The 27,967-nt window shown below is 38.2% G+C and overlaps 1 protein-coding gene and 1 pseudogene across 1 annotated transcript; one reads left to right on the top strand and one right to left on the bottom strand.

Annotated features, from left to right (window-relative positions):
* Window positions 1-18,022: 18,022 nt before the first annotated feature.
* Window positions 18,023-18,613, bottom strand: LOC107020055. The gene is made up of 2 exons (XM_027916820.1): window positions 18,367-18,613; window positions 18,023-18,277 (listed from the first exon to the last, which is right to left on the bottom strand). The coding sequence occupies exons 1-2, from the start codon at window positions 18,589-18,591 to the stop codon at window positions 18,023-18,025; spliced, it is 480 nt and encodes a 159-aa protein (XP_027772621.1). The 5' UTR covers window positions 18,592-18,613.
* Window positions 18,614-24,257: 5,644 nt separating this feature from the next.
* LOC107019342 lies at window positions 24,258-26,048 on the top strand (annotated as a pseudogene).
* The last annotated feature ends 1,919 nt before the right edge of the window (window positions 26,049-27,967 follow it).

Here is a 27,967-nt window from a genome sequence, read left to right as displayed (position 1 = left end):
AAAGATATTTAGGTTCTTTTCCCAAAATTGATATGTCAACTTGTGAAAATTGTCTTCCTAAAATGATTACGCATAAACTATTTAGAGAGGTTAAAAGAATTGAGTTTTCACTTCAATCAATTTATTTTGACATTTTTGGTCCAATAAGTGTGAGAAAAAAGGCCTGATGCTACATATTTCATTACATTTGTTGATAATTTCACGCGATTTGACTATGTCTATTTGATTCCTCATAATGTGAAGCACTTGGGTGCTTTAAAAGATATATGAATGAAGTTGAAAATCAATTAGATAAAAGCATAAAGATTTTAAGAACAAATCGATGATATGAATATTTATCAAAACAATTTTTAAAATTATGTACGAAAAAGAGTGTCATAAGATAATTAATTGTTCCTTATACACCCCCAATAAAATGGGTAGCTAAAAGAAGGACATGACAAGATCAATGATGACACCAATAAATTTGTCTATTTTTTCTAAGAAGATGAATTATTGACTGCAAGCTACGTACTGAATAAAGTTCCTTCTAAATTAGTATCTTTCACTCCTTATAAATTTTGAACTAATCATATATAAAATAAACTTGAATGATGTACGACCTTGAGGTCTTGCTGCATATATTAAAAATTGTTTTAGTAAGTTTGATCAACTAAGTCCAAAACAAAAGAAATATATCTTTGTAAGATACTCAGAATGCTCCAAAGTGTATTTGTCCATTGATGAATTGAAGAATGACAGTATTGCTGAAAAATTGTATCGTGGGATGTCAAATTTGAAAAAGAATTTTCTCAAAAAGGGTGAAATAGAAGAAAGTGAGTCTCTCCAAAAAAATGTTGAATTCAGAAGATCAACTAATGTCATCAGACATACTTGATAACTCAAAAGATCCAGAAATAATTTCTGGTCCAAGTAGGAGTTAGGAATCTCAAAATCCTATAGAGGAATCTGAACTTCAAATACGTAAGCTTACAAGAAAAGATTAACCTGAACGATCTTATGAGATTGAGAATTAAGCTTTTTTAGTACCTCTTACGAAATTGGATGAATCTAATTTTGTAACTAAGACTTTATTGAGTCCTAAAAAATGAATGGTTAAAAGCGATGAAGAAGAATTAGAGTCCATAAATATTTTTAAAAAAAATAGGATTTAGTTGACTTTCCTAAGGAACTTAAAGCTATTTGAAATAAATAAATTTTCAAAGTTAAACACAAATTGGATGAGTCAATAGAAAGACAGAAAGCACGATTGGTGACAAAAGGTTTTGCTCAAGAAGTTGGAATATACTATGAGGAATTTTTTTTTGTCAATTGTGAAGTTTATTACCTTCATACGATTATTTTTAGTTATTGTTGTGTGTTTACATCTAAAATTACACCAAATGAATGTGTGAAGATGTTTTTTCTCAATAGGTAATTAAATGAATAAATCTACATGGAACAATCAGTAGGTCTCATTATAAAGTCCAACGAATAAAAAAAAATGAAGAATGCCTCGAGTTCCATATTCTAATGTTGTTGGGAGTCTGATGTACGTTATAATGTGTACTGATTCTGATATTTGTTATGTCGTGAGTCTAGTTAGTAGTTATCAATCAATTATTAAAAAGCAATAAATACCTGAAGAAAATAATGGATCATTCACTTTGTTATAATGGGTCTGATTTATTCATAAGAGGTTATACATATGTTGATTGGGTTGGTGACCAGCGCGATAGAAAATTAACTTCCGATTATGTGTTCTTACTTAATAGTGGTGTTATTTCATGAAAAGTTAAAAAATAAACTTACACAACTCTTTCAAACATGGAATTTGAATTTTTTACTTGTGCTCTGCAATACAAGAAGTTGTTTGGCTAAAGAGTTTCTTTGAGCATTTGAATATTGCAAATAATTATAAGGGTCCTGTGATTTTATATTATGACAATCAATGACTACCACATACAAGAAGGGTCCTAAGTATCACAGTAAAACTAAACACAGTAACATCAAGTATAACTTTGTAAGAGACATAGTAGCAAGTGGAGAAATAGTTTACAATACATTCCTACTCGTGAAATGATAGTTGATCCTTCTAAAAAGACGATATCTAGAGACTTCTTTGAGAAACATATTAAGGCTCTAGGTTTTTGTAGGTGATGTACCGTGGTTTCATGGTACTTTCAATGCTTTTTCCTTTAGTTTAGTGTGTATCTAAGGCCTTTTTGTATTGGTTTTAATGTAGTTTTCTCTTTGTTTGCAGTAAATCTGTGGAGAACGTGGGAGAATTATGCTGAAAATTACAGAAGTGACGACCTACAGAGCCATTAATGGTCCTCGTGACCTCGACGGTCCGTAGGTGGCCAACATCGTACGAAGAAAAAGGCTGCTAAAGGAAGTTGGGGAATTCTGACTAAGTGTGCGACTATGGAGGCTCTCGACGGACCGTCATAGCAACGATGGACCGTCCTGCACATCCGACAATGTTAACAGAAAGTAGCCCCAGTACCCATTTTCAAAAGATTCTAAGTATGGAGGAACGGAAGTCATTGATGGACCGTTGTTTATGCAACGTACCGTCATCCATGTCCGTCGATGATAACACAAAGTTGGTGAAGAAAGCAGCAGAAAAAGAAGTTAAGTATGGAACGACGGGGGGCCTCGACGATCCGTCGCGACCTTGACGGTCCGTCGCTCCAGTCATCGACTCAGACACGTTTTTGGGAAGATTTTTCTTAAATAGATCTCCCTCTTTTGTTAGGACTCTATTATTATAAATACTTGTAAAAACCTCAGTTTTGGAGTTAGACTCTTGGATATTTTTCAGATTTTATTGTTCTAGTTGTGAACTTGTGATTTTGGGAAATTATTCTATTTTCCAAAATCGTTTATTGCAAGCTTATTGATTAACTCAAGTAATTTTCTGGATTTTTTTCAATCTCATCAAAGTAAGTACATGAATTCTTATCAAACTAATATGAATTGTGTGATTATTAACATGGGTATCTAAATCCATAGCTAGGGTTGTGGGAACCATAGGCAATTAACAAGGTAAAACCTTGCTAAAATAACAATTCTCGAATAGTGTCTTGCATGTATTGATAATTCTTTCGTTTAGAAGTTTTTTTAACGAGTGCACGCGTTAGAACTCGCCTTGTTGCTACTTGCCGCACCAAGGAGGTAACTAATACGAAAAGAATTATCAACGTAGATTTAGTATACACTATCTAATAGGATAGTGCCGGTTGGTGCGAAGTAACAACTAAGCCAAACATCGATTATGATGCTTAATATGAGGTAAAGGTAAAGTTTAGTAAAGCATATATACGTATCTAGACCAAGGTGCGAAGTGAAACTTTCTAGTTGCCGGACCAAAGAATTAGGGATACATAACTTACCACTTTGCATGCAAGATAATAGGAAATGATTGTTATAGCTAGAATTACTGTTTTATAAACATGTGAGGAACACTTAAGTCCTAGTTACTCTCATTACTTGATAAAATTCAAATCTTTAAACCTGTCACTTGTTTATTTAGAAATAGCTAAGTACATTTATTGCTTAACAACCCCCCTGTTTGTTACTTGTTTTTCGGAAAGGACTTGACCAAATAGAAGTAATAATATGTTAAAGTTAAGTCTAAATCATTTTCCTCGTGGGAACGACCCCAACCTCATAGTTGAGTTTTATACTTGATACGACCGCTTATATTTCTTTTCGAGAAGTAAATTTGAGTGTATCAAATTTTGGCGCCGCTGCCGGGGAAAGTAGCTTTTAGATTAACTTTAAGCTTATTACCAAAGTTTAGTCAACATTTTCCTAATTTTACTTTTTCTTTTTGTTTTTGTCTCTTGCAGATCTAAATTCCATGTATGCCAAGTACGCGGAGTAGAGGAAAACCCATACTCTCACCTGACCCCGAGCTGGAGAGTACACTGCACAGAATGAACCAAAATTTGGGTATTCTTGATGATGATCAGAACCTGGAAATTCCACCACCGGTTGATGCTCATGATCAATTATTACCTGAAAATCGTGGGAAAGGTGAAATACATAGGCAACCTCCCGCTCCACGCCCTCAAGAGTATTATAGGGGATATGATAATATTACTGACTCTGACGGCCCACTTGTCTTGCCTCCCCTGCCACACTGTCATACTTTCGTGGTAACCAGTAGTCTGATGCAAATGCTCATCGCCAGAGATTTGTGTGTGGGGCTACCTTTTGAGGATCCAAATGCTCAAATCGCCAAGGTGAAATCGGTGTGTAAGAGTTGTGTAAGGAGGCCTAATTTGAATATGGACGTAATTGGGTTGAGAGTGTTTCCTCTTTCACTGATGGGAGAGGCCGCTATATGGTTTACCGAGATCCCCTATAACTCAATATACACTTGGAATCAATTGAGGGATGTGTTCTTAGCACGTTGCTACCTGGTGTCTAAGAAGCTAAACCACAAAGATAGGGTGAACAACTTTGTGGCACCACGGGAGAATCAGTCAGTAGTTCTTGGGATAGGTTCACCTTGTTCTTGAGAAGTGTCCCCAATCACCGCATCGATGAAGAGTCACTGAAAGAGTACTTCTATCGAGGACAAGATGATAATAATAAAGTAGTACTGGATACGATAGCGTGTGGTTCTTATGGGGAGTGTCCTTATGCTGAGATCGCTGAGAAGTTAGAGAAAATCTCCCGAAATAATAAATCTTGGAGCACTAGAAAGTCCGATACTAGGAGAAACACTTTTGCAGTGTGATTCGCACACAATCCAGCTGCAAATGAGATTCGTGAGGAAATGGCTAACTGAGCTTGGATTGGTGTTGAAACATGTCACTAGGGGTGCATAAAAGGTAAATGTGGTGAACTACTTGTCTAAATAACCACCGCCAACTGATGAGTATTACTATAAGGAGGACTCTTATGTGGTAAATGAGCAAACGGGGGGTTTCCGACCAAACGCCCAAGGCTCCAATCAGGAAAATTAGCGTCAAGGTCAAGAAAACCAAGGTCGGAACTATGGTAATTACAACCGAGAGGGTCATTATGTCCGAGATGGGAATTACAACCGTGACAAAAACTTCAACCGGGGTAATTATGGTAACAGAAATTACAGGAGTGGGCCCTATGTTCCACCACAAAATCGTGAAGTTGCTCCTAGGGATAGTGGAGGTAGTATGGCGAGAGTTGAGGATATGTTGCAGAAAATGATAAGGAGGTTCGATTCTAGTGATGAGCACACTAAAGAGTTGAGGAGTGACTAAGCGAGTATTGGGCAAAAATTTGATGCATATGCAATCTCGATCAAGCATCTTGAGTTGCAAATGGCCCAATTGTCTTCGACTGTGAACCCATGCCAACCGGGTATGCCAACCGGGTACTCTTCCTAGCAACACTGTCCAAAATCCAAAAAATTATGGACACTGTATGGCAATCACAACTCGAGGTGGTAAGCAAAACATTGACCCACCAATGCCGTCTAGTGAGGAAAATGTGATAAGGGGTGATGATGAGGTAGTGGAGGTTAGTGGTGATTCGGGAGACAAAACGGTGAAAGAAGTTGAGGTACCCCAAAAGGTGACCCCCATGCCTAGACCACCACCTCAATTTCCACATAGGTTAGTGAAAAAGACCTAGGATGGTAAATACCGACGTTTTATTACTATGTTGAAACAACTTTCCATCAATGTCCCTTTGATCGAAGCTCTTGAACAAATGCCCGGTTATGTCAAGTTCATGAAGGATATCGTTACTAAGAAAAGATCGGTCAGTTTTGAGGATGATGATAGAATGCGACATTGTAGTGCTATTGCTACGAGGTCTCTAGTGCAAAAGAAAGAAGATCCAGGTGCCTTCACTATTCCATTTACAATCGGGTTATTACACTTTTCAAAAGCATTATGTGACCTTGGGGCAAGCATAAATCTCATGCCTCTTTCTATTCATAAGAAGTTGGGTTTGGGTGACCCAAAGCCCACTGCGATGCGGCTACTGATGGCCGATCGAACGGTGAAGAGGCCTATTGGGATACTCCACGATGTGTTATTAAAGGTGGAGTCATTCATATTTTCGGTCGATTTTGTGATTCTGGATTGTGAGGTTAATTTTGAGGTGCCTATTATTCTTGGGAGGCCATTCATTGCTACGGGTAGAGCCTTGGTTGATATGGAGAAAAGGCAAATGAAATTTCGGTTAAGCAATGAAGAAGTGACTTTCAATATTGTAGGTCCACGAGGCAGAATGGTGAGATCCAATCGGTATCTGCCATATATACAGGGTTGAAAAGTCATATGAGGTACAAATAGAAGAGTGTCTGGGTGTATAAGCACTAGCGGCAGTGATCATGAATTTTGATAGTGATTGTATTGAAGAGTATGGGTCATTTGTCGCGGCACTTGATCAAGGTGATGTTCGGTTTAAACCAAAAAAGTTGGAGTTAGATATGAAGCATTGCGAGTCTCCACCCGTGAAATCATCTATAGAGGAGGCTCTAAAAGTAGAACTTAAGTCTCTACTACCTCATCTGAGGCATGTATTTTTGGGAAAAGGTGACACTTTGCCAGTAATTATTGCATCAGATTTGAATGTGCATCAAGTTGAGAGTTCGTTGAAGGTGTTTAAAAGGTTCAAAAGAGCTATTGGGTGGACTATTACGGATATTATTGGGATCCCTCTCGAGATTTGTTCACATAAAATCCAACTCATGCCCGATCATAAGCCAATTATTGAGCACCAAAGACGTTTAAATCCACCTACGCAAGAGGTGGTGAAGAATGAAATCATTAAGTGGTTGGATACTGTAGTGATATATCCAATCGCCTATATTAGTTGGGTTTGCCCTATTCATTGTATACCTAAGAAAGGGGGAATAACTGTGGTCCCCAAATGAGAAAAATGAGCTTGTTTCGATGAGGCCGGTGACTGGATGGAGGGTACGTATGGATTACCAGAAATTAAATGCATGGACCGAGAAGGACCATTTTCCTATGCCCTTCATGGATTAGATGTTGGATAGACTTGCAGGAAAGGGGTGGAACTGTTTTCTTGATGGCTATTCGGGTTATAATCAGATTTATATTGCACCGGAAGATCAAGAGAAAACCACATTTACTTGTCCTTATGAGACCATCGCGTTCAAGAGAATGTTGTTTGGGTTATGCAATGCACCGGCCATGTTTCAGAGATGTATGATGTCTATATTCTTCGATATGGTGGAGGACAATATTGAGGTATTTATGGATGATTTTTCAGTGGTTGGTGACTCCTTTGAGCGGTGTTTGAGTCATTTGTCTGAGGTTCTTAAGAGGTGTGAAGATGGCAACCTTGTGCTAAATTGGGGAAAATGTCTATTCATGGTGAAAGAAGGTATTGTATTAAGTCATCGCATTTCAGAGAAGGGTATAGAGGTTGATCGAGCCAAAGTTGAGGTGATAGAGCGACTTCCTTCACCTATCTCTGTAAAAGGTGTGAGAAGTTTTCTTGGGCATGCAGGCTTTTATCGGAGGTTCATCAAGGATTTTTCAAATATTGCACATCCTTTGTGCAAGTTGCTTGAGAAAGAGTGTAAGTTTCATTTTGATGAATCTTGTCTTAAGGCATTTGGTGAGTTGAAGGAAAAGTGGTGTCTGCACCTATCATCATTTCTCCGGATTGGAGCAAGCCTTTTAAGGAGATGTGTGATGCGAGTGGGGTTGCTCTAGGTGTGGTATTGGAATAAAGAAGGGACAAAATCCTTCATCCCATTTACTATGCTAGTAAAGCCCTTAACGAAGCCCAAAAGAACTAGACCATGACTGAACAAGATCTCATTGTTGTAGTCTTTGCTTTCGAGAAATTTCGCTCCCATTTGCTTAGCACTAGAGTTATAGTGCATACTGATCATTCTGCTTTGATATATTTGATGTCAAAGAAGGATGCAAAACCGAGGTTGATTCGTTGGGTATTATTATTGCAAGAATTTGACTTTGAGGTGAAAGATATGAAAGGGAACGAAAATCAAGTTGCTGATCACTTGTCCCGATTAGAAGATGAAACAATGAGAGAGTTGGGTGACAAGGCTGAGATTGATGATACTTTCCCTGATGAGCATGTATTGGCTGCCTCCTAAGATTTGATTCCATGGTTCGCAGATTTTGCGAATTATCTGGCTGGTGATATCGTCCCACCGGACTTGTCCTTTCATCAAAGGAAAAAGTTTATGCATGATATGAAAAATTCTTTTGGGATGAGCTATTCTTATATAGGAGTTGTGCTGATGGGATTATTCGACGTTGTGTGCCGGAAGTTGAGATGTTGAGTGTTTTGGAGGCATGTCATTCTTCGCCTGTAAGAGGGCATCATAGTGGTATTCGGACTGCTCACAATATCTTGCAATGTGGATACTATTGGCCAACCATACACCAAGATGCTCATGAGTTCGCCAAGGCATGTGATAGATAACAAAGAGATGGTGGCATTTCGCGAAAGCAAGAGCTCCCTCTAAATCTCATTCTTGTGATTGAGTTGTTTGATGTGTGGGGCATTGACTTTATGGGCCCTTTTGTGAGTTCTCATGGGATGAAGTACATTCTTGTGGCAGTCGATTATGTGTCTAAATGGTAGAAAGCTATCACACTTGCGAATAATGAAGGGAAAAGTGTAACTGCGTTCTTGAAAAAGAACAAATATCCTAGATTTGGCACCCCAAGAGCTATTAACAGTAATGGGGGATCCCACTTTTGCAACAAGCTATTTAAGGGATTATTGGAAAAATATGGGTTTCGCCATTATGTGTCCACGCCTTACCATCCTCAAACTAGTGGGAAAGTTGAGGTGTCAAACAGGGAGATTAAGCAAATTTTGGCAAAAACGGTGAATGCTAGTAGAACGGATTGGTCAAGGACGCTCGATGATTCTCTTTGGGCCTATCGGACAACATACAAGACTCCCATAGGTATGTCCCCATACCAACTTGTATATGGGAAGTCTTGTCACTTACAGGTTGAATTAGAGCATAAGGCCATTTGGGCAATGAAGAAGTTGAAAATTGATTGGAATGAGGCTGCGGAACAGAGATTAAACGGGTTGAATGAGCTTGATGAATTTTGCTTGAAGCCATATGAAAGTTCAGCACTCTACAAATAAAAGATGAAGAAGTACCATGACCAAAAGATTGAGAAGTGCGATCTTTTGGTTGGGGATTTGGTGCTTTTGTTCAATTCTAGGTTGCGTTTGTTTTCGGGCAAACTCAAGTCCAAATGGACTGGTGCCTATTTGATCACCCAACTATTCTCTCATGGTGCGGTTGAGTTGGAGAACAAGGAAGATGTGAGGTTCAAGGTGAACGGGCAGCGAATCAAAATATATCTAGGGCATGCTGAAACGGCGAAGGAAGTGATCGACGCATACCATCTTGATGAAGTCTGAGTAATCAAGAGTCCTCCGCCGTGCCGCGACGTTAAATCAAGCGCTAAGTGGCAGGCAACCCAATATGTATCCTCTAGCCAACTATAGGTTTTTCATGCTTTTATTTATTTAATATTCCATCTGACTACTCTTTTCATTTTTGTTAGCAGTGTTCATAGATTAGGGTCTGTGTTTAAAAACTGTCCAAAAGATACAAAAAAATTATCTTAATGGGTGTTAAATGTACAGGTATCAAATCACCAGAAATCTGCAGAAAATTGGTCTGCTGCACCCATCGACGGACTGTGTTTCATTGACGGACTGTCAGTGGGATCCGTCATGCCCAGGTATGTCTTTCAAAATTTCCAAGTTAGGGCACCCTCGATGGACCCCCATGACGGACCATCGACCCTGTTACGGTCCGTCGACGGGGAATCGTCGCGTCTTTATCCACCGACCCGACCCGACCTGTCCGGCTGAATATTAAAAGTTTTAAACTTTTAAAGTTCCCACCTCTTCACATAACTCCTCATAACCGTTTCTCTCCTCATTTCCTACCATTTCTTGCCACTTCATTACTATTAACTCCCATTCCCTCTCTATCTTCTAATTTCCCACATTTCCCCCAAATTCCCATAGTCCCTTTCTCTCCCAATTCTCCATGTTTCTTCAGTCCATTGTCGGTCGGTGTTCGTGGTGTTTGTGATGTTGTTCAACTACCAGTGTCTTGCTTCTTCTTCCTCTACTCCAGTTATCAGATATGTTCTTCTGATCTGTGAAATAACTTTCGTTAATTTTTTATTTTCTGCTTAAACTTGTTTTCTTACTGTGTGGGTCTCCAATTTTGGACCCTTATTGCATGCTAGAACTCACCCCCGTAGTCCTAAGTTCCCATAGAACACTGATATTGAAAAGAAATGGGAGTGTTTTGTTAAAAAATGGCATGTGTTTCCTGATTCTTTTGCTGACCTAGGGTTGATAGGTTCGAAAAAATTATTGCCTGGGGATGATGGGATGTTGGGTAGTTTCTTGGGAATCTTGGGTTGTTAAGGATACTCCGCATTAGTTAGATAGGAGAACTAATTTGGCTAAAATAAAATAAAAAAAATATTTGTCCCTTATGGACAGTACGAGACCCCGTCGACAGACCGTCATGCCCTCGACGGACCATCGTGGGGGTCTGTCACTCCCCACTTCTCATTCTTTGGCCAAGTGTCCCTCGACTGATCACTGTGATGGACCGTCGTGCCTTCGACGGTCCGTCCTGCACAACCGTCGACACTGTCAGAACCTTTGTTTCTGATGTTTTCAAATTTTAGTCTAAGTGTCCTTCGACGGACCCCTGTGACGGACCATCGTTCCTGCGACAGTCTGTCCTGCACAATCGTTTCCATTATCAGAACGTTTGCTTCTGATGTTATACAAAAATTTCACTAAGTGTTCCTCGACGGACCCTCATGACGGACTGTTGTGCCTCTGACGGACCGTCTATGGGTCTTTCATGCAGTGTTGCAACTGCTGCACTGCTATTCCATTTCTGTTTCTACTTTGTTGCTTTCTTCTGTTGCATATACTGGTGCTAATTGCTTTTCTTTGCAGGTACTAATGGCACCAAAAAAAGACCGCGTCTACTCACGATGGCGTTCCAAGTCCGTCGCCCCGTCCGTATAGATGGTCATAGGCTCAGACGATGAGCGTGACCCGGAGTACGTTCCACCAGGCGATCTCACTCCCACCTTTGCTGCACGCACCACCAGAGCCACGCCCACGAAGGTGGCGCCCGGCGGAGTCACTGCCTCCCAGTCTGAAGAGGAGCGCATACTGATTGGCACACCTTCTGGGTCTGCTGCACAGTCTGAGGGAGCATCTGGTTCCGAGGATGCTTCCGGTTTTGAGGAAGCTTTCGGTTTTGAGGAGGTCTTCGGGTCTGAGGAGGCCTCTTCTCCCTCCACCGCATCCCAATCTGCCTCGTCTGATGAGGTTGATAGTGCTTACTCTACTCCAGCACCCCAGACTGGCGTCCCCGCCCCGATTGCTGATCAGCCCACACGGTGGTGTTGAGGGGCAATATCAAGTATACACCGACGCCAACCTACCAAATGACAAGGGGGTCATGACCCGGACCCTAACACTAGAGCGGCGGGTTCTTACGGGGAGTCTCCCCACCATGCCAGCTATTCATGAAATATTCACCAGGCATCGGCTGGAGTGGACGGCTCGGGATGTAGGCCACTACAGTGAGGAGATGGTCCGAGAGTTCTACGCCTCTTTGTGGAGACTCTCCGATCTCATCTAGACAGGCGGGCATCCCCGGCCAAACATGCTACTTTGGATTACGTCCGAGTCCGCAGCAAGCGGGTTGAAATTTCCTTGCCGCCCATCCGCAGGTATCTCTATGGCGCGGATGTTGATGCCACCTAGACACCTCTCACTGCCGAGTTCGACTATCAGTGGAAGTTGATTAAAGATGGCCGATTCCAGTGTGAGCCAGAGTTGAGAGAGACCACTAAGCGGTGGATTGCACAGTACCTTTTCGTCGATGGTGAGGCTGCCGATTGGGTGCGGGAGCCCAAGGAAAGTATCAAGAAGGCTAACCTCACCTTCACAACCAAGTTTTTGTTGTTACTACTTCGACACTGCCTTTCCCCCACTGCAGCTGATTGCGAGGTTTGAGGTGGACTTCGCATGGCTACTACGGGCGGTGATGCACGAGAGGGCCTTCAAGGACACTACTACTTACCCTTTCGCGTGCATGGTTTTTTCTTTGTGCAGGTTAGAAAGAGTGCCCGTGTTTCACATTGATGTGCTCAAGACCCCGTTTGGCACAGTAGATATTGGCCTCATTCAGGATGAGGCCAATGAGTTGTCTCCCAAAAGAGGGCCCCGTATAGAGGTATAGCCTCTAGGTGAGAACTTGGCAGCCACGGTAGAGCAGGCCCAAGGGGATAGTTCGGCTACATCTGAGCCTACCGATACCACTCCGATCGAGTCTATCCCGAGTGGTAGCACTGCTCCGAGATCCTCTCGCTCTATCCCATCTACTACATTGTTCCCGCTAGCTAGGGTCCAGAAACTAGAGGCCCAAATGGCCACACTTCTGCATCACATCTATCCTTGGATGCAGAGGTCCATTGCTAAGGCAGAAGTGCACACAGAGAGGAAGATGGCCTAGCACACTGAGCGGAAGATCATGGAGGTCCACCAGCGTTAGGACGCATTTGAGCTGCGGGTTCTCACTCGAACAGCCCCTACAGTGGATGTCACGACTCTCCAGGCTATTGTGGAGAGTCTGAGAGCCGACTTAGATACTATACTAGAGGCTCGGGTGCCTGAGTCTGAGGCCCCTTCTGCAGAGCCTGCTGAGGACACAGTGTTGGCTTCCCTCTTCTCCACCACTAATGTTCTACCACCTACACCACGAGAGTGTGCCAAGAGGCATCGAACTAGAGATGATAATAAGTCCCGAGCTTGAAAGAAGGAGCGCCATGAGTTGGAGACTGCAAGGAGAGCCTCACTCATGGATGAGGAGGCCCGCCAGTTGAGGACTATAGAGTTGGTTGTTGGGGCGTCTAGCTCCAAAAATATTGAGGATGAGAGGATCACTACTGATGGTGTTGTTGCTGCTGAGGACACTAATGAGGGTGTCTCGACTACAGAGGGAGCGGGTTCCGGGCAACTAGAGCCTCCACCTTGTTGATCGTGCGGCGCTTTGCACCTCAGGTTTGCTTCACCTATCACCCTATTTTATATACTTTTATGCATTGGGGACAATTGCATGTCTTTTTTGGGGGGTGGGGTAAATGGAAAGTGAGTGCTAAGGTGAAGTTTGAGTAGCCCAACTCAGATCCTCTCTTGGGGTTTTCTTGCCTGTGTTCTTTTTCTCCAAGAGACTGGTTATTTTATTGTTGAACCGGCATGTTGGTATCTTTTGTACATAGTATAGAAATGGAATCTGAAGCATGATGGCTAACCAAAATGATATCATAATTTAAAGAAAATGCTACATGAATAGGCATAGTAACTGATAAATGTGTGGCTCTAAGCATGACATAGAGATACACCACTGCATGACCCTAAATCTAAGACTCGAACTAGGTGTCTGATAATCTGGTAGAGTAATGAGATGTCAAGTGAGTGTGAGAAAAATTTGAATCGTCCACTATTTGTACTGAGTTAGAACTTGCCTGGTTAGTCCTGCTAAAAGTAAGTTGTAATAGACAATAGGAAAGGATCATAGGCCCTTGTTCAATATAGTCAATCTTTATCCTATATAACAGAAAACCGAATGAAATTAATCCCTTCTTGATCCAAATGATTTGAGCTTAAAATAGACCTTTCTTTTTCACCCCAACTGATCTTTTCTGGGAACAATGTGTTGGCCCTGGTCCCTCCTTGGACATGTGCACCTCAACTTATGCCAAAAGCATAAGTTGGGGATGGCTAATGCAGAAAACAACCTTGTCGTGGTCCTGACCCAACTTTGGGTATTGTGTAATTTGACTCATGGCAAAGCCATGAGTTGAGGGTGACTATTATGAGGAATGCTCCGGAAAGTGGGGTTGAAAGAACAAAGAGAGAGAAAGAACAAAAGAAAAGTTACTCAAAAAAAGTTGAAAGAATAGTGAAATAAAAAAAAGTATTTGAAAATGTGAAAATACAAGCAAGAAAAGAAAAGAGTCACTTACACAAAAGAAGAAAGAAGGGAGAATAGCAAGGTGAAAGAATACAAGAAAATTAAGAAATAGGGCTGAATAAAACAATGAAAATGTAGGACACTTAGCCGTTATTCCAAGGAGGGCAATAAGTCACTAAAATACATCCAAATGTACCCTACCTGACCCTGAGCTTAAGTTACAAGCTAAGAAAGTCCTATCGTGATCCTAAGAGTCTATTATGGTGAACTTGAAGCAGTGAAAATAAGGGCAAGCCTATGGCAATAAGTATAAATGAGGTGTGAAGTTGTTATGTGAGCGAGTTTTGAAAAATAATCCTTATACACAAACTGAAATCATTGTGTGAAAAATGAGGATGTTGTTTTGAAGCAAGGGCACTAGTTGCAATACCGGAAAATTAGCACCTTGATGAGAGATCGAAGAGGATAGGTGTCGGTGTGTGGTGAGTTTGTGTCATGGTTGGATTCACATGATCAAGACTAATAGTGATAGCATGCATAAATCAATTTGAAAATAATCGGGATTGATAGTCAGATGATTGCAAAAAGCTAAAGTAAGGATACTTTTGTACAAAGATTTTGTGGTGAGTCATAGCGCGTCGCTTGAGAACAAACAACGAATTTAAGTTGAGGGTGTTGATGTACCGTGGTTTTTCACGGCACTTTCGATGCTTTTTCCTTAAGTTTAGTGTGTGTCTAAGGCCTTTTTGTATTGGTTTTAATGTAGTTTTCTCTTTGTTTGCAGGAAATCTGTCTAGAAGGAGAATGTGGGAGAATTTGTGCTGAAAATTGCAGAAGTGACGACCTACGGAGCCATCGACGGTCCGTAGGTGGCCACCTTCGTACGAAGAAAAAGGCTGCTAAAGGAAGTCGGGAAATTCTGTCTAAGTGTAGAGCTACGGAGGCTCTCGATGGACCGTCATAGCCACGATGGACCGTCCTGCACATCCGTCAATGTTAACAAAAAGTATTCCCAGTACCCATCTTCAAAAGATTCTAAGTATGGAGGAACGGAAGTCGTCGACGGACTGTTGTTGACGCAACAAACCGTCATCCATGTCCGTATATGGTAACAGAAAGTTGGTGAAGAAAGCAGCAGAAAAAGAAGTTAAGTATGGAACGATGGAGGGCCTCGATGGTCCGTCGCTCCAGTCGTCGACTCAGACGCGTTTTTGGGCAGATTTTCCTTAAATAGATTTCCCTCTTTTGTTAGGACTCGATTTTTATAAATACTTGTAAAAAAACCTCATTTTGGGGTTAGACTCTTGGATATTTTCAGATTTTATTATTCTAGTTGTGAACTTGTGATTTTGGGAAATTATTTAATTTTCCGGTAGTCGTTTATTGCAAGCTTATTGATTAATTCAAGTAATTTTTTGGATTTTCTTCAATCTCATCAACGTAAGTACATGAATTCTTATCAAACTAATATAAATTGTGTGATTATTAACATGGATAACTAAATTCATAGCTAGGATTGTGGGAACCATGGACAATTAACAAGGTAAAACCTAGCCAAAAAAACAATTTTTGAATAGTGTCTTGCATGTATTGATAATTCTTTCATTTAGAAGTCTTTTTAACGAGTGCATGCGTTAGAACTCGCCTTGTTGCTACTTGCCGGACTAAGGAGGTAGATAATAAGAAAAGAATTATCAACGTAGATTTAGTATACACTATTTAATAGGCTAGTGTCAGTTGGTGCGAAGTAACAACTAAGCCAAACATCGATTATGATGTTTAATATGAGGTAAATATAAGGTTTAGTAAAGCATACACACGTAGACGGACCAAGGTGCGGAGTGAAATTTCTTATTTGCCAGACCAAGGAATTAGGGATACCTAACTTACCACTTTGCATGCAAGATACTAGGAAAGGATTGTTATAGCTAGAATTACTGTGTTATGAACCTGTGGGGAACACTTAAGCCCTAGTTACTCTCATTACTTGATAAAAATCAAATCTTTAAACATGTCACTTGTTTATTTACAAATAGCTAAGTACATTTATTGCTTAACAACCCCCCCCCCCTGTTTTTTACTTGTTTTCGGAAAGGACTTGACTATATAGAAGTAATAATAGGTTAAAATTAAGTCTAAATCATTTTCCTCATGGGATCGACCCCAAACTCATAGTTGAGTTCTTTACTTGATACAACCGCTTATACTTCTTTTCGAGAAGTAAATTTGAGCGAATCAGTATGATAATATTTTGTATTGTAAAATAACTTGGTTGTTTACGTTTTTCATCTATATTAGACGATTGAATTTATTCATATCTCATATGCATGTAACAGTGTTTTAGAAACAAAGAGTGTCGAACAAGTCGAGAGATTGACTCTCTCAGATGATAAATTCCCTCTTACGTTAGAGGATGTAGAAAGATGATTTTCACTACCATGTTATGACTTCTTTTATAGGCTAGACAAGAGTCTCTCTTAGAAAGTGAGTTTGAGGATTATTAAAGAGAGAAACTCTGGTTAAACACCTAGAGGTACTTTGACCAAGACTTGTACAATGTTGGATAACTGAAAGGCATAATACATATATTAGATCCTAAACTTGGCTTTAAATTTTAATTTGAGAAAAGACATAAAGACACCATCGAAGTTGTCCCATATTTGCATAAAGACACCTAAACTTTTGAAGTGTCCTATCACACCATTAAACAACTATGTATTGTTGTAAATTGGCCATTTTTACCCATTAACTCATCTGGGTTGTTTACACGCACGTTAGGCGCGTCATGGGCCATTTTTCCTTTTTATTTACTAGTTTAAAACAGCCACATGTCATTTTCTTTCTTTAATATTAATTATTTAATCAATTTTTGTATCTTCCCCAATTTAAACTCAAAAATAGCCGTTGGTAGCCCTAAAATTTTGATTTCCATGGCAAGAACAATATTGGTGCTCTCTTTTTGACGACTTCATATCTTCCTCAAGAAAATAAGGTAGGAATTCATATTTTCTCTTTTAATTTCAAGTAGAAATGTTAATTTGAAGTTTTTTTATGGTTGAATTTCTTCTCAATTTTGTGGTTAGTTTTTGATTGAAAATGTCAAATGCAATGTTGAATCGTATTTGTAATGATGAGAATGATCCGATGTTGCGAGTGAAACTGCGATGCAATCATGGTGACTTACTATCAATGCAAACTTCATGGTTGGAGCATAACCCAGCTCGAAGATTTTGGTCTTGTCCACGCTATCGTGTATGTTTACTAATTTTTTTATGGAGATCTTTTGTTTATGTATTTTTCTTTAATTTGTGTTTTGCGTATTTTAGGAGGATGCGTGCAACTCTTTAGATGGAGGGATCGAGAAGAAGTTGATATACGATCCGAGTATGTTATTCCGAGATTAGAAAAGAGAATTAAGGAGTTGGAAGAAATATTGACATCTTATGAAAGTCGTGTTGAAAGTAACCAAGTCATGATGAAGGAGAAAAAGAAGGGCAAATGTTGTAACTTGAAGCTAATCGTCTTGATCATTATTGTGTGTTTTCTATGTTTAAGTCTAACCAAGAATGTGAAGGATGGAAGTTGTAGGTGTGTGCAACCAAAATTTCCATAGACATGTTTAGTTACTTTCAAATTTTTGAAATTGTAGGTGTGTGTACCTAGAAGCTAATTGTCTTGATCTTGCTAGTTGTAGGTGTGTGTAACTTGAAAGATAGAATTTGTTGAATGTTCAAGTTATTTTGTTCTTTGTTGTCGAAATTGTTATGATTTGAAAAATTAGTTAATGTATTTGGTTCTCTAATCTATATTATCGTGGCAACCATTTGAGAAGCTTCACAAATATGTCAATTACAATTAAAAAGGCAATAACAAAACTGACAAAAAAGAAGACTTCATAATCGAGTTTGATTCCAACCATTCAAGTTTGTTTGGTTACACCCAAAATTGAGTTTGTTTCCAATAAAAAACAACACAAATATATGCATAGTTAAATTTTGTTTGTCAAAATGAACAAGACAACATCAAAATGCCCTACTTCCATGGCACAAAAGTTTTTATACTTGAAGTTGTTTGGCCTTGGCTATTAGCAGCATTAGCAGCAGCTACAGACCTAGTTTGGATAACCTTTTCATCCCTCATTCTTTCCAGGTTGCTACTGGTAATAGTTGTCTTCCCCTTCCATTTGAATCCACGTACTGGTGTGTAGCCAATATCACCAGTGACAACATCAGCCCTCTTTGTAACTTTTGTACCAGTATTGATGACTCTTCTACTTGGCAATCCAGGTTGCTTAGTCAAATAAATACACACTCAAATATTTGACAATTAGGTTTGCAATGACAATTGTAAACTTTCATTGATAGTTGTAAACTTACATTGAGAGTTGTAAATCCATCTTTAGCTTGGTATATGCCAACACCTACCATTCTTGGCCTTTTAAAAGGTCTTGTTTGTCCTCCACTAGTGTCCTCATGTTCTACTGGTCTCTTCCCTCTTCCTAGGCCTCCTCTACTGCAGTTTGCTTCTGAACTAGTTTGACTATGTTGAGTCATTCCTCTTCCTCTACTTAGTCCTTCATTCACATTTCTTTCTTGAGCCATTTCTCTTCCTGATCCTGCTCCTCTACCTATACCTCTACCTCTACCTCTACCATTTACAGTCTGTACTTTGAAATCAAATATTAAATCATATCTATATTATCTAACAATGATATAATAATTAGATATATTACCTCTGTGTTTGTAACATTTTCATGTGACTGAGCTGGAACACCTCTGCCACTTGCTCTTTCTCTTGTTGCTCTTCCTCTTGTTGCTCCTGTGCCTTTTCCTCTACCACTTTCAGTAGCCTGTATATTAATATATCAATATATGTACATCTACATATAACATACATTTGAGAGTAACAAATAAAAGTACCTGTGTATGAGAAGATGGTTCAGATGACTGACTTGGACCAGTACTTCTTGCCTGAGAACATGGTTCAGTTGATTGACTTGGATCAGCTTGGTTTCTTGTAGGACATCCTCTTTTATTGTGTCCTTGTGTGCCACATTTGCTACAATTCATTACAACACCTCTTTTGCTCAACTTTCCAGTTTTTCTGCTTTCATCTGCTTCCTTTCTTCTAACCTTAGCTGGTTTTCCAGGCAACTTTCTAATCTTTGGTGGCTTTACAATTGGATTATTTGAGGTTGACCACATTTTCATGTTATTCATTGGCTGAATAAAATGGGCATATGTGCTGAGGTAGGTTTCCTTGCTATAACAGCTAGCCACATAATGGATTGGTTCCAAGTTTTTGTAATGAAGGGCAGCAACACCATGAGGACAAGGAATTCCCCTAAGTTGCCAGGATCTGCAACTACACCTCCTATTAACAATGTCCACAGTGTGTGTAAACCCATGGTGTTTAATCTCAAAACCTCTTTCTCCATTCCAAGTCAAGTTACATTGCATAGACTTTTGAATGTTTTCTTGCAAAATCTTTAAAGACATAGGAGATATATCAGTGATCAAAGTGTTTGAGAACTCTCTCAAATCACCAATTCTTTTCATCATCTTCACCCTTATCTCCTCAAGCATTGTATTGATGGTTTTATACCTTGCAGACACTATCCAAGCATTAAAGCTTTCTGCCATATTGTTGTCCACAACATCACATTTGTTATATTCTTCAAAATACTTCTTGCACCATGTATTCAAATTGTACCATAAAAGATTATCCAAACCTTCTTGTCCTAATTTCCTCATTGTCTCTATATTGTCCTTCATCTCAGCTTCAAATGTGGATTTAGCAATCCTCCAAAACACTCTTCTTCTTTTAACTCCTTTCCAATTTTTTGACCAATTGGCAAGAACATGTCTTGCACATTTTCTATGTTCAACAAGTGGCAATAAAGTATCCACAGCAATTTCTAGTCCCTAACAAACCAACATAACAGAAAAAGAATCAATTAAAGTGCAAAACTCAACAACAATAAAATAGTAAGATGGATATCAGTAATTACCTTTTGCATATCACTAATGATGGATAGTTGATGCCCTTCTCCAAGTTCAAGATCATTCTTCACTAGTTCAAGAAACCATGTCCAGGTATACTGATTCTCAACCTCAACAACTGCCCAAGCAATAGGGAGCATTTGGTTGTTTCCATCTCTACAAACTGCCACTAACAACTGGCCTTTACACACACCTTTGAGAAAACACCCATCAAAACCAATCAACCTTCTAGCACCTCCAAAAAATGCTTTCTTTAAAGCATTGAAGCAAACATAAAATCCTTCAAAAATTTTCTGCCCAGTTTCAGAATCTTCTCCAACCTTCACTACACAAGTACTACCTGGATTACTCCTTAATATTTCATCTCTATAATCAAAAATCCTACCATACTCCACAATGTGATCACCCATGATCTCTTGTAACACTCTAGTCCTAGCTCTTCTCACTGTTGTCCTACCAACATTAATATCCAACTCCTTTCTAATAATGTCCTGCAACAAGACAATGCTGATGTTTGGCTGTTGAGTTATTCTTTCTTTGTATTTGGTGGCCAAAAACTTTGAGTTGCACAGGTAGTTATGAGTTGATGTCAAACATTTATGGATAGGGTTGTATGTTTTAACAATGAAATCTCCACTAGTTTTATCCTTACTTGCACACAACAACCAAGGACAACTCTCTTTACAACATCTCACTCTAACTCTGCAAGGCTCATTTACATATTTTTCAATTTGAATATGTTCTTGGATTGCATATCTTGTCACTGCCACTCTAAATTCTTCAACAGTTCCAAAAACCAGTCCTAATTCCCAAACAATCTTTTCAGCAGTTGTATCAAACACAACTCTATTTGGGGTTTTCTTCCTCCTAACAGGTTTATGCACTACTTGATCAACCTCTTCACCATCTATTTCAAAGCTAGGAACTTCATCACTTAGATAATAAGGTTCATCACCTCCTAGCTTACCAACTAAGCTTTCCCTAATACCATTATTTGTCTCATCATACCCTATATCTGGACCTTTCTCATTAACATTAATCTGATCTGAAGTAGTTCCCCTACTTCTCCTTTGTGACCTTTTGAAATGCCTCTTGGTTGCCCTTATATCTACATACTCTTGATGAACATCACTGTCAACCTCAGTATCTTCACTAGTATCCCCTTCAGATCCTGATTCATCTTCCACTTCATCATCAGTTGGATCATCATCTATTATAGGATAATCAGATGAAGGAGGAGGCACAATAGAAGGAGATGGTGGAGGCACAGTAGAAGACTGAGCTTCAAATGGAGTGCTGGAAGTTTCAGAAGGACCAGTTGTAGGGATGGAAGGAAAAGTAGAAGTAGGAGGCTGATTATTAGGGTTAGAAGTCTCATTAAAAGATTCCTCACCTACCCCACTTTCAGTCACATGGGGGACAAACTCCAATTCAAGTGGGGCCTGATTAGCTTCACTAACCCCATGAAAAACATACACCTTCACTGTATCCCCATCATTCACCATATTGAAAAGGTCAAATATAACCTTATCATTATCAACAAGGACCAATAACCCATCCCACTTGATGAAAAAATCACAATCTATTGTATATCCTAGTTCCTTTATGTAGTCCCTCAACTCAAAATAAGACATCCTATCAACATCTACATCTAAGAATTCTGTCACATGCCCCCCAATATATTTAGGTGGTGGACCAAAATCTATTTCCCCCCCATGATACCATCTTAAAGTTATAAGAGTAAAAGCCATCCTGAAAAATCATGTAACAACAACAAACACAATTCAAACACACATTTCAATAACTAACTCTAACAAGTTGTACACAACAAACATAATCACTAACAAACAACAACAACAGAAACACTAACTAACAAAAGTAGAATAAAGCACTAACATTAAGCTTTAACAGTACTAACAGAACAAAAACACTAACAATAGCAGTTGTTAGTGTACAAATTGAAGTCTACAAATGTATAAGAGACAAATAATAAGATTCGAACTAAGTGGATAACATCTAACCCTAACCTAAAACACAATCACAAAACCCTAATCACTAACAGTTGCACTAAGTCAATAACACAATACCCTACACTAACTAAGTCGATTACCCAACATACTCAAAAATATCCTAACAATGGCAACTGTAGGAGGTCGATTCTAACACTTCTACACTATAATAATCCATAAAATCAGAATAATCGGAAAAAAAAGTGCAGATTTTAGAACCCTAACCTGTTAGACCTTCAATCTCCAAGAATCTTCACAAATACACATCAACAACGATCAACAATGATCAACAACGAGAATGTCAACAACAACACTATCGTCAACAACAAGAACACAGTGTATTTCGTTTGATTTTTTAGGGAAAAGTTGAGAAATGAAATGAAAAGGAGTTCACGAATTTTGTTCAAAAAAAAGGGTCGGGTCGGGTTACCTAGAGAGTGAGCAACACGCGCATTACATAGACGATGGAATGACTAAAAATGGCCAATTTACAACGATATATAGTTGTTTAGTGGTGTGATAGGACACTTCAAAAGTTTAGGTGTCTTTATGCAAATATGGGACAACTTCGATGGTGTCTTTATGTCTTTTCTCTTTTAATTTTGACATCCAATTTTCATAATTCACAAACAACCACTTTAACTATCTAACTTTTAAATAAATAAACACATGAGTCCTACATGGCAAAATACACGTAGGACACCACGTATGACAAAAAATGACATGTAAAATGACATGTAGGACATGTGTGTCTATTTGTTCAACTTTATATAAGTTTAAGTGTCTATTTGTGCACATCCAAAGTTGAAGGGCATAAATGTGATTTAAAGCCAAATTAAAGGGCACATTTATATATTATGCCTAACTGAAAGCATGAGATGCATGCACCAATATAATGTATAAACATCGTAGTGCGTGTTACATAACACATGTGTTAAGTAATCAATGAGTTAATGAATGAATGATTATCTAATTTTTTACTGTGAGAGACCCTGAAAAGTAGAGTCGAACCCAAGATTTGAAAATTTTGAATGCACCAATATTAAGCTGAAAAATTTAAATGCGCCAATATTAAGCTAAAAAAAATTCTACTTGAGATTGAACTTTGGTCGTTTGGGTGGATTTGATAGCTTCACTACACCATTTTAGGGCTACGGCTACACTAAATATGAGCAACGCTTGAAAAGTGTTGCCTAATATATTTTTGGGAACACTTTTTAAATGTAGCCTAATTTTTTAACTTTTCACAACGATAATATTGGGAACGCTTAAAAAGTGTACCCTTTAATGATATAGACTACACTTTATAAGCGTTGTCATAGTATGAAATAAATGGCAACAATTATGTATATTTATGGCCACACTTTTAAAGGGTCCTATTTTTATAATTGTAAAAACAACACTTTAGAAGTGTGGCCTAAACTTTTTCACTAAAATATTAGATTCCCTCCAACATTTTCAACTCCCCCTCCCATTATTTTTGGCCAAAAAAAATTATAAAACATTATTAAAAACTTTTTTATCTGGGAATTGGAAAAAAAATTGGGGCTTAGAACACAACGCTCAAGAGTAGAACACAACGCAGTTCTTTCCTAGACGAAAAAGCACATAATTTCTCTTCTCCAAAACTTCAAATCGAAAAGCAGAAGCTGAAGATCGAAGAGAGGAAGTTGAAGACTGAAGAGAAGAGCTGAAAATCAAAAGAGATGAGTTGATTCTCTTCTCCAAAATCGGAATAGCTGAGTTGAGTTGAGCAAACGCTGACGAACTAGGGATCGATCGAGGAACTGAAGATCGAAGATTTGAAGCTTAAAACCATTTTCATCAAGCGTAAGTATCAATTTCATACATCTAAAATTCCTTTTCACTCTCTTCTAATCATCTAGTACTAAAAATAGCCAATTAATTGAATTTTTGTTTTGTGTTTAGAAGTAATTTATTAGTTTGGGATTGTTATTGCTGAAATTTCAATCTAGTGGAAGAAATTGAAAATAATTTGAACGTCAAAATTAGCCCTAGGAATATTGAGCTTAACAAAAAAAAATTTCTTTAGAGATACAAGTAAATGAAGACATTATTGTAAACATAAGTAAACCTAGGGAGAATTGAAGAGAACTTCTAAACATACCTTTCTTTGCTAATGTGTTTTATTCTATGATTATTTTATAAAAATTATTTAGATAGTGGTAGTCTGGTTAATTGATTATCTGTCCTTTTTCTGCGTAATTTTTGACTTGTTGCTGCTGGTTTACGAAGATGGTGAAAGCTATAAGCCTCAAAGAGATAAAAATGATACTCTTGATCTGGAGAAAATCCCCATTGAATAAGTGTTTGAACATCTGAGATGTTTGCGAGAGGGTCTGACTTCAGATGAGGGACCTAACAGATTTCAAATCTTTGGACCGTACAAGTTGGAAGAGAAAAAAGAAAGAAAAATACTAAAGTTCCTTGGGCTTATGTGGAATCATCTGTCATGGGTTATGGAGATGGCGGCTATCATGGCCATTGCACTGGCTAATAGAGATGGAAAGCCCCCAGATTGGAAAGATTTTGTTAGTATTGTTTGCTTGCTGGTGATCAATTCAACTATCATATTTATTGGAGAAAACAATGCTGGAAATGCCTCTGCAACTCTTATGGCTGGACTTGCTCCAAAATGAAGGTTCTTAGAGATAGGCGCTGGAGTGATCAGCAAGTTGCTATTCTAGTGCCTGGTGATATTATAAGTTTCAAGTTGGGAGAGATTGTTCCTGCTGATGCTTGTCTTATTGAAGGTGATCCTTTAAAGATTGATCAATCTGCCTTACATGAGAATTTCTTCCCGTGAAAAAGAATCCTGGAGACAANGAAAGCTATAAGCCTCAAAGAGATAAAAATGATACTCTTGATCTGGAGAAAATCCCCATTGAATAAGTGTTTGAACATCTGAGATGTTTGCGAGAGGGTCTGACTTCAGATGAGGGACCTAACAGATTTCAAATCTTTGGACCGTACAAGTTGGAAGAGAAAAAAGAAAGAAAAATACTAAAGTTCCTTGGGCTTATGTGGAATCATCTGTCATGGGTTATGGAGATGGCGGCTATCATGGCCATTGCACTGGCTAATAGAGATGGAAAGCCCCCAGATTGGAAAGATTTTGTTAGTATTGTTTGCTTGCTGGTGATCAATTCAACTATCATATTTATTGGAGAAAACAATGCTGGAAATGCCTCTGCAACTCTTATGGCTGGACTTGCTCCAAAATGAAGGTTCTTAGAGATAGGCGCTGGAGTGATCAGCAAGTTGCTATTCTAGTGCCTGGTGATATTATAAGTTTCAAGTTGGGAGAGATTGTTCCTGCTGATGCTTGTCTTATTGAAGGTGATCCTTTAAAGATTGATCAATCTGCCTTACATGAGAATTTCTTCCCGTGAAAAAGAATCCTGGAGACAATGTTTTCTCTGCATCAACCTGCAAACAAGTTTACCTTTAAGTTGTTGTCATTGCCACACGAGTTCACACTTTCTTTGACAATACAAACAATGTTGGTCATTTCCAGAATGTGCTAACAGCCATAGGAAACTTTTGCTTCTGCTCCATTGCTATAGTTATGCTGGTTGAGATTACTGTCATGTATCCAATCCAGCAGAAGAAGTACAGGGATGGAATTTACAATCTCTTGGTGCTACTTATTGGTGGTATTCCAATTGCTATGCCTAATGTGTTGTCATAAACTATGGCCATTGGATCCCATAGGCTCTCCCAGCAGGATGCCATCACCAAGAGAATGAGTGTTATTGAAGAAATGGCTGGAATGGATGTGTTGTGCAGTGACAAGACAGGTACCTTGACTCTTACAAGTTGAGTGTCGACAGAAGCTTTGTCGAGGAGTTTGTTAAGGGACTAGATAAAGAATATGTGCTCCCCCTCTTTAGTTTTTACACTGTCTTGGTTTGTACTATCACTGCATACTGCTTACAAGTATTTGTTGCTCGTATAATTCCTCCACAACGACTGTTTAGGATAATGGTTGTTGTTGCATTATTACTGGTTTTCCTTGTAGGTTGAAGGGACTGGTGGCTATTCTTAAGGTTCAGCGATGACTATACATTACCATATGGAAGAACAATCCCATAAAGAAATCTCTTTTTTGCAGTTTTACATGGATCCAAGTAAATTTGTAGGTAATAAAAATTCCTTCATATCCCTTTACAAATAGGTATCTCATGTACTTATATCATAGTGTGATTTTTGGTTCACTATTTATCTTTCATAGCTTTGCATGTATGGAAATACAAAGACCAGTACTTCTTTTTACTTTAAAAGCAAATATATGCTACAATATGTAAGTCTATGTTATAGCATTAGGTTTCTAGCTATTGAAGTTGTCAAAGGGAAAAAAAAGTAGTATTGAAGTGTTGTTGTTACTCTACCCCTAAAATACTAAATGTTTCTATCATAGCTTGTGGAACTCCATGCATATTTTAATGTAGCTCTACCTTTAGTTATCTCCATCTATTCAAGCTAATAGTCATTTAAAAGGGGTTGTGATTTCATAGTTCTATATATCTGATCTATGTAACATTTTTTGATATTCTTCAGTTCAATCAGATATCTTCAGGTTTTACTTTATTACTCTTTAATTCTAAAGCCAAGTTAGTTTTTTTCACGTGTATCTGTTATCTTTTCTGTTCTGTTAACATACTGTATAACTCTTGATTATTTATGAGTAAAGGACAATAATATATCTGCAAGTTATATGACTTTGACTTTAGATATTACATCTATGAGATTTAAAAGTGATAATATTATACTATTTTTTCTATTAACAGGCGTATCAATTGATCAATTTTTATGGAAATAAAGGGAGCACCGATCAACATACATAAGTTTAAATTGTACTTTTCACTCATACCTAAAGAAAAAGTAAACAAGAAAATGCAAATATAGAGGCTGGTATAGGTTCCTTTGAAGCTCGTGTAAGTATATGTTGAAACTTCATTGTGAATAATTCCTTTTGGGGATGTGAGTTTGTTTGTTTTTACCATTATTATTGTTCTGATAGCTTAAATGAAATGATTATAGAATTTGAGCTGGAGAAGATTCATCTATGTTGTATTTACTTCAATGTTAATCTCTTTGAAGCTCATTGTGAAATCATTTTTTGTGTGTATTAGAATGTTAACTCTATTATGACAATTTCTTTTTGGGATGTGGGTCGTTTTTATTATAAAATTCTTTGTTGTTCTGTTAGTTTTAGTCGCATAGGTATAGAATTTGAGCTAGAATGAGTTCATGTATCTAATATTCACTTCAGTGCTAATCTCTTCAAAGTTTATTGTGACAATTCATTTTTCGGATTCGGTTTTTTCTATTCTTTTTTTTTGTCCTTCTCTTAGTTTAAATTACATGGGTTTAGAATTTGAGCATGAAAAGTTCTTTTTTGCCTTTACCATTTTTGATGTTCTGATAACTTAAACGACATACTTCTATAATTTGAGTAGGAAAGTGTTCGTCCATTCAACATTACCTTTAATTTTAATCTCTTCAAAGTTCAGTGTGAAAATCCAGTTTGGGATGTGGGTCTTTTGGATTTTACTATTCTTTGCTTTTTTGTTAGCTCAAGTGGCATAAGTATAAAATTTGAGCTCAAATAAGTTCATGTTATGATGTAGTAATTCAATTGACAGTGGATGTCTTTAGTAAAGTATTGAACTTTGTCTTCTTTTTAATATCTATGATTTGATTCCTTTTATTTGCTTATTAATGTATTTTTTTCAGTTTAAATCACTTCAAACTTCACTATGAAAATCTCTTTAGGGATGTGGCATTTTTCTTGCTTCTTATTTCTTGCTATTCTATTAACATAAATGACATATGTATAAAATTTAGTTGAAATAGGTTGATACATTCACTTTAGTGTTAATCTGTTCTACATTCACCGTGAAATTCCCTTTAGGGATGTAGTTTTTAAATATTTTCTCCCA

The sequence above is a fragment of the Solanum pennellii genome, chromosome 5 (assembly GCF_001406875.1).
Source record: "Solanum pennellii chromosome 5, SPENNV200".
Taxonomy (NCBI): Eukaryota; Viridiplantae; Streptophyta; class Magnoliopsida; order Solanales; family Solanaceae; genus Solanum; species Solanum pennellii.
Note: the sequence above shows the minus strand (reverse complement) of the source record. Positions and strands in the feature narration are given on the sequence as shown.